A 7314-nucleotide genomic window follows, 5' to 3' on the forward strand; every position below is an offset into this window, starting at 1 on the left:
TCGGTGGACGAGCTGGGCAGCTGCAGAGGTTGTCTACACGCATCGTTCATATGTCCACCGGCTGCCTCCACTAGACACCATGGAGTGTGGAGCGCGGAAGGCTGGATATGCATTTGTATGTCTGGGGGCAGAGTGGCATATAGGGGGTTATAAGGTATATCTGGGGCAGAAGTCATATCTGGGGGCTTAGTGGCATATAAGGGGTATAAGGCATATCAGGGGAAAGTGGCATATCTATAAGTAAGGTGTATTATCAATTAAAGGGGGCCTTGATTTTTCAACTTTCAAGTTGTATATAACATATCCTGTCAAAAGCATGACTAACTGCATAACAAATACCAAAACATGTTAAAATACATGTATTCCTGTTCATTAAATAAAATACTGTTTTACCATTGCACTAATGTGTATTTTTTAGTTAAAATAGCACCAAACTATAAGGGTGCGGCCTATATAAGTATGCGGCCTATAATCGGGCAATACGGTATATGTTTGTGTTTTAGAATGCAAGCTCACAAGTGGGGCCCTCTTAAGTCCCGTTGATGAAATTGCCATACGGCTAGTTCTCAATCTTTATGAGTGTCTTTCTTTGTTATATACTTGTTAACCGCTTCATATTTTAATTATACAGCAGTGCTGGATATGTGAGTGCTTAATAAACATACTGTTGTTCTAGGAAATGGCAGATAATACACCTTCACTAACTGAGGTGGTAAATCAAGTGGCACAGCAACAGCAGACACAAGCTTCAGAAATAGAGAAAAGCAGGGACGTGTTAAGAGAGTTCCAAGTAAGTTACCATAAACTCTTGTTAGGCCTGATTCATTCATACAGCACGTTCTTCATATTAGCCTGCTCAGCACATAAATTAACTAGACTGCTGTACAACGTTGTTGGTGTGGGGGGCTGGATTTTGTCTGACCAACAAGCTGGGGAACCAGACCCACAAATACTACTACAAATTACACACTCACACTACAACACTTACTAATAGACACTCACATTAAAATGTCCTCACTTACACTTTCACACATTTAACCTCCACAGCTTTACCTTGTGTGGAGCCTATCCTCATGGAAAGAAAACCACATTTTGGGACCATAACAAGGTTAACCAAGCTTAGAAATCGATCAAACATTGCCTTCTGCTCCCAAACAGTGTTGCTGTAATGTCTCAACATCAAGGCATTCAGCAAAAGTGAAAACTCCAGCAGTGGCCCCATCTGATCTCTCCCTAGAGCGACGTGCCATCCGCCTGCTTTAAAACAAGTTAGGATGTTCAGTGATGCTGAAAACCCACAGCAAGATGCACTGTGACCTCTCCTGAGGTCACCACATCCCAAAGGTGCTCTGTTGGATTGAGATCTGGTGACTGTGGAAGCCATTGGAGTACAATTCATTGTCATGTTCAAGAAACCAGTTTGAGGTGATGTGAGCTTTGTGTATCCTGCTGGAAGTAGCCATCACAACTACCGCTCAAAAGATGTTTTTCTTTTCCGGACCATACTCTATAAACCCTAGAAATGGTTGTGCGTGAAAATCCCAGTAGATCAGCAGTTTCTGAAATACTCTGACCAACAACAATGCCATGTTCAAAGTCACTTAAATCCCCTTTCTTCCCCATGTTGTCTTGACCACGTCTACATACCTAAATGCATTGAGTTCCTGCCATGTGATTGGCTGATTAGCTATTTCTGTTAACAAGCAATTGAACAGGTGTACCTAATAAAGTGGCCAGTAAGTGTATATGGCTTGAAGGAGGTAAATTGAACTGACCAGTTTCAAAGATGTCCCAAATAGGACATGAGGCAGAATGACTAGTTTTGAAAAAAATGGTTTTGAAAATAGCAATATGCTACTTGTACTTATTGCCCTATATCTTACCCAAAAAACATAAAACACATTGGGTATTTTTTCAACTTGTAACCATATTATTTTTTATAGTAACTTAGATGACATGGTCAAAATAAGTGCTATGGAATTTGATGGCGCTATATAAAACAATAATAATAATAATGATATCTAAAGAAAGCCCTTAGAAAAAAACAATATATAATTTGTGTGGGTACATTAAATGAGAGAGCAGAAAATTACAGCTAAACTTGTGCACTGCAACCATTGTCACGAAGGGTACAAAAATAAATGTTAAAAACAGCTCTGTCCTTAAGGGATTAAATTGCCATATTGCCATCAAGAAAATGACTAAGCAAACCTTACTTCTATAAAAAAAATTCCCAAAGATTCTCTAAAGCCAGTAAGAAACCCCACTTACTTTTAGTTCATAACTTAATAATACTTTACAGCTTTTGCCGCTTATGCTGAAAGGCTGGCTCACATATCCGCCACCTTATTAGTATATAAATACTTGACATTTTCACATCTCTGTTCTACAACCCAAAACACATGTTCTTCACCCCCTCCTCATTTTCCTGTTGTCAATTGTCAGATAACTCCCTTTGTCACTAGCCATCATACCATCAAAATGAATATTATTTATAAAGCGCCATCATATTCCGCACTGTACATACATGGTAACCATTTTTTATTTGTTAAATGTTACTCATGTCTTTGTTTTCTATGTAAATTTAGGTTCACAGTCTAATGTATTACATTTTAAAATTATTTTTATGTTTATATGTCTAGAGCACAAATTATGTTTTCTTTCTAAATAATACCATACTATCTTTTTTTTCATCCTGACTAATTCTGTGCTGCAACAGTAAGGATATTGAAGTGCTATTTAATGATTTGGTATATCAGGTTTTAATAACCATCCTTATATTTTAATGTTGCTCTACATAAATAGTCTCAAAAAATCTAATAAAAATTCAAATTTTCATAGACAAAACTGTATGAGCTTGAAGCAGAGCTGAAGTCTGTTTTATGGGATACAAAGGCAGTTGAAAAACAAATGTGTTATGAAGAAGACACAATGGAAAATATAATGCATCTCTGCGGAATCTTAGAGAGCCAAAACTACTCAATTTGTGCTGAGAATATTAAGCTTAAACTCGCTCTGGAAACCCAGAGAGAAGATTTTGAAGCCATTGTATCAAGAAATACTGACTATCGCAAAAGAATTGCTAATAAGATCAAACACTTTGATGAAGAGGAAAACAAATTGCCAGTCATGATTGAGCTTATTAAAAAGAGAAATGAAATCAGAATTCTGAAGCAGAAGAAGGAGCAAATGATGGGCAGTCTGCATAATCCAGAAAGTACTGCAATCAAACAAGTGCAGGTTTGATATTTATTTCCTTTTTCCGTATTTTACTGGAAAAAATAGGTGCCCAAACACCTTTTACTTCCTCCACTAGAAATATACATTAAACAGGACCCCTTCTTCACCCCGCCCCAAGGTTCAAAATTAAGTACAAATAATGTAGTATCTAAGGGACTATTTTGCTCCCAACTAAATATATGCATATGGGATATTGTTCTACTCAGAGGATGTTGCTGGACATATATCAGGGGTATGGTTTATTAGTGGCACCTAAGTAAAATAGAAAAAGCTGTGCTTTTTTCAATGTGTTGCTGTTTTTTTGACATATAAATGGTCCTTGAAAAACAACAATATATAATTTGTGTAGCTACACTAAACATGGAAAAGGGGAATCATGATTGAATAAAGATATGGTAAAAATGTAAAAAAAAAAAAAGCTAATCTGGATGATTTATAATAATGTTTATTGCAGAAAACATCACCGGTGTGTGCGTGTGTGTGTGTGTGGGGGGCGTGCTTAGCTCACTAGTTCCGCCACTGGTCCCGATACCTATTGTACATTGCTGTGGAACATGATGATGCTATATAAATGAATACATAATAATAGTTATTCTTTTTTTGTTAAAAACCACAGTAAAGCTCCATCCTCCGGTTACCTCAAACTTAAAGATGAGTTATTTATGAAATATTTTTTCTTTTTAGTTATATATCATCTATAAGATATGCGATCTTTTGGCTGCTCACTAACCCGAGCTATCCACTTTATACACTTTTATACAAAAGAATAACTGGCGAAGTATACACTGTACAGGTTTATAACACTTTAAGATACTGCAGTTCACTTGTGACAGTATTCCTTTTTCTTAACACCGCTGTGTACTATTGTTACGTCTGGGGTTTGCAGTAGGAAGTCTGTAGAGACTGATTTATTTGATGCTGCGCTAAGTCTGTTGCTACCCTCATATGACAACTCATTTTTTTACAGTCTTTTTAATGGCTGGATACATAGCGTAATAGAGTGAGTGTTTTTACTGCTGTCACAGCACTTCCTTAAAGTGGATCTGTCGCCTTTCTTAAATCTAACAATTTATAGTTCCGCACACTAAATAAATCAATGTAATGGTGTATTTACAGAGTAAAATAAACAATATAAATGTATTTTAAACTCACTTTATATGCATGCCATGGGGAAGGATAAGTTAAATGCCTGCTTTCAAACGCAGAAAATGTGTGGGCTTATCATCTCAATGACCCTTCTTCAGCTGATCATACAAAATATTAATAAATACATAGATACATTGAAGTAATAGAAGGGGCTCCAGTGAGGTTACCATGAGGATACGCTTCTTGATCCCAAGAAGATCGTTACTCATGTTGAATTGCTCTCCAATGAAAGCAATGTGTAAAAAGTCATAATAATAAAAGTAAAAAAATCAGCAAGACGAGGCTGACAGTAGCAGACAATTTTCATTTTGTGTTAATAATACTGGTGTTGACAATGTTAGAAACCATTTTTTTGGGGGGGTAACATAACTTGCAAAGCGATACTAATGATCTCTCATTCTATGCTCCTCTATAATAAAGATGGCTGCTCGTATGTATAAAAACAAAACTGCATGTCATTGTCATCATCGCACAATAGTTTATCTTTTTAATAATAAATAAATAAATACATAAAATGCCGAACCTGTTATCTGTATTCATAGGAGGAAATTGAATGTTTAAGGGAAAGAATCAACAATTTAAAACAATCAATTGCCGCAAAACATGAAGCTTATGAGAAGGAAAGGGAAATCCATGCTGCCCTCAGGAAAGAAATAGAGGCAAGTAGCAGTTAGTTTCATTTTTGTTGTAGATACCAAACAAAACAAGCAGGAAAAAATAAAAGGAGAGCAAACGTTAAAGGGACCTTAATATTAATGAATTATGTATCACAGAGATATACCATGATATTTAAAGAATCCAGATTATTAATTTTATTAACCTTATTGGATATTTCCTTTCCAGCAGAGCTGTGGCATATGATGGTGATATATACATCACTAAATAACTGTAATGAGCTGTGTATTGTGAAGCCAGTGTGTAGAGTGCCGCTTGTGTTGTATAGTGAATATATTGCTAAGACATTATGATGGTATGGCTATAGTAGACAGGGGGCCTCTGTGAATTCATTAATTAAATGAACTCTTTCAAGTCTCTCGTCATATTAAACAAAAGGTCAAAACATATATAAGCTAAGTCTCTTCAGTATGTCCCAGAAATCACATGATATTTCATCATAAACAGGTGCACAAGAAGAGATATGACGCCATCTTGAAACGTCTGCATTGTCAGCTGAACAAAGCACAGCTAAAGAGAAGACAATATCAGTGGGACATTGAGCGCATGGAGAAGATTGCCGCGGATCTGCGAGAGAGGGCCTTGGTATGATGATCTGTACCGAAGCAGAATAGTGCTTGTGAAAATACGAGCTGAATTTAGTGTGGCCACTTAGAGCCATGTCTCAAGTTTGATCACAAACCTCAGAGACTGGCTGAGGAGGATGAAAGTTTAAGTTCAAACACATGGAAACTATTGTGTTGGCAGACATTGGTTTAGTGAAAGTCTTATAAAGGCTCCTAGCTTTCTCAAATGTAGTAATGTAAACTAATTTGTTAAGGTGTAGCTGTATTCATGTTAAGTAACATTGGAATAAGTTTGCTTTTCATGGCTTAACGTATTAAATGTTCTTTAAATGTATTTCTATGTAAAAAATAATGTATATCGGTTGTTGTTTCTGTATAAAACTGCATCTACCATTTGTAGAGAACATTATTTCTGCCCACGTCATTGTCTTTTGGTGATGTCAAATGCTGACACAACAAGAAGCATCAGACAGTGTATCTATTTTGTTGGGGTCTCTACAGACCCTTACTGGGGATTTCAGTAAGCGCCCCTGATTTCTGTGGGATCATCCAAAAGGTGTTTGTTCACTAAAAGGAGATTCAAAGTGACTTCAGAGTTTCTCCCTCTTCAAAAAAAAATAAAAATTAATTTAAAAATGTAAAAAACTCCGATAGATCTGTACAAAAAGTACTCCCTGTGCCCCTCTTAGAAGAAACAATATAAAACCAAAACAATAATGCAATGTTTTCTTTATTAATGTAAAACCATTTGAGTTCATGCATTTTAAACAAGCCACCATGTTACACATAGAAAAATTGAGTTCTTTGTTTGTGATTGGGACTTAAAAACTGGCTTTTTTGTTGTTTTGAGTTCAGTGGTTTCCTGCATACCTGCATTAAAGGGACAGTATACCATCTGTGACAGCCCGCTAAAGAAGAATGCATATTAAAGTACCCTGGGAATGCTTTAACCTGCAAAATAAAGTTCTTACCTGAGATAGAAGCTGTAATTCTATAGCAGCCGTGGTCTGGAGATTCTTGACAGCTTGAAACAACTTGCAATGAGATGTGTTTGGGCAGGAAGGTGGGGAAAGTCTGTGGATTTTGCGTCAAAGTCCATGTGATGGCAGAAGTGTTATTTTAAATGCTTAAAACCTAAGCTACTTATCAAACGTTACCACCAAACACCAGCCAATTTCTGCATACCAGCCCCATTGTCAAGGTGTATAATTGACTGTGGAGCTGGTACATTGAAACCGGTTGATGTTTGATGGTTATTTTGCCCGAAACCAATAAAGGCTGTTCCACTGTGAAGATCTTGGTGGCTGTTTTACACCCTTTGCAGTTATGGGGAGTTGGTTATATATTTACACACACACACACACACACACACACACACACACACACACACACACACACACACACACACACACACACACACACACACACACACACACACACACACACACACACACACACACACACACACACACACACACACACACACACACACGCTCCTGTTCTCAATTACTTACTTTTGTGAAGTTAAAGAAAAAATACGACAAGATATGTAAATGAAACATTTTGAACTAAATGGAACAAAAACAAGCCATAGCTGATTTTGCTGATATTCTTCAAGTGAGGAATTTCCTCCTGACTTACCGTATACATGCTGTGGTGATATACATATGCATGCGTGATTCACTAG

At 36.8% G+C, this 7314-nt stretch overlaps 1 protein-coding gene across 1 annotated transcript; it reads left to right on the forward strand.

The window, feature by feature from the left end:
- The first annotated feature begins 641 nt into the window (after positions 1-641).
- Positions 642-5734, forward strand: CCDC122 (coiled-coil domain containing 122). The gene is made up of 4 exons (XM_053456026.1): positions 642-790; positions 2842-3240; positions 4929-5045; positions 5509-5734. The coding sequence occupies exons 1-4, from the start codon at positions 680-682 to the stop codon at positions 5650-5652; spliced, it is 771 nt and encodes a 256-aa protein (XP_053312001.1). The 5' UTR covers positions 642-679; the 3' UTR covers positions 5653-5734.
- Positions 5735-7314: the final 1580 nt, after the last annotated feature.

Source organism: Spea bombifrons, chromosome 2 (assembly GCF_027358695.1).
Source record: "Spea bombifrons isolate aSpeBom1 chromosome 2, aSpeBom1.2.pri, whole genome shotgun sequence".
NCBI lineage: Eukaryota > Metazoa > Chordata > Amphibia > Anura > Pelobatidae > Spea > Spea bombifrons.

Excerpts from the sequence above, each read along its gene's own strand:
- CCDC122 (XM_053456026.1), top strand. The coding sequence starts at position 680 with ATGGCAGATAATACACCTTCACTAACTGAGGTGGTAAATCAAGTGGCA. Across the intron at positions 791-2,841 it reads ACGTGTTAAGAGAGTTCCAA|ACAAAACTGTATGAGCTTGA; the intron begins GTAAGTTACCAT and ends AAATTTTCATAG. Across the intron at positions 5,046-5,508 it reads CCCTCAGGAAAGAAATAGAG|GTGCACAAGAAGAGATATGA; the intron begins GCAAGTAGCAGT and ends CATCATAAACAG.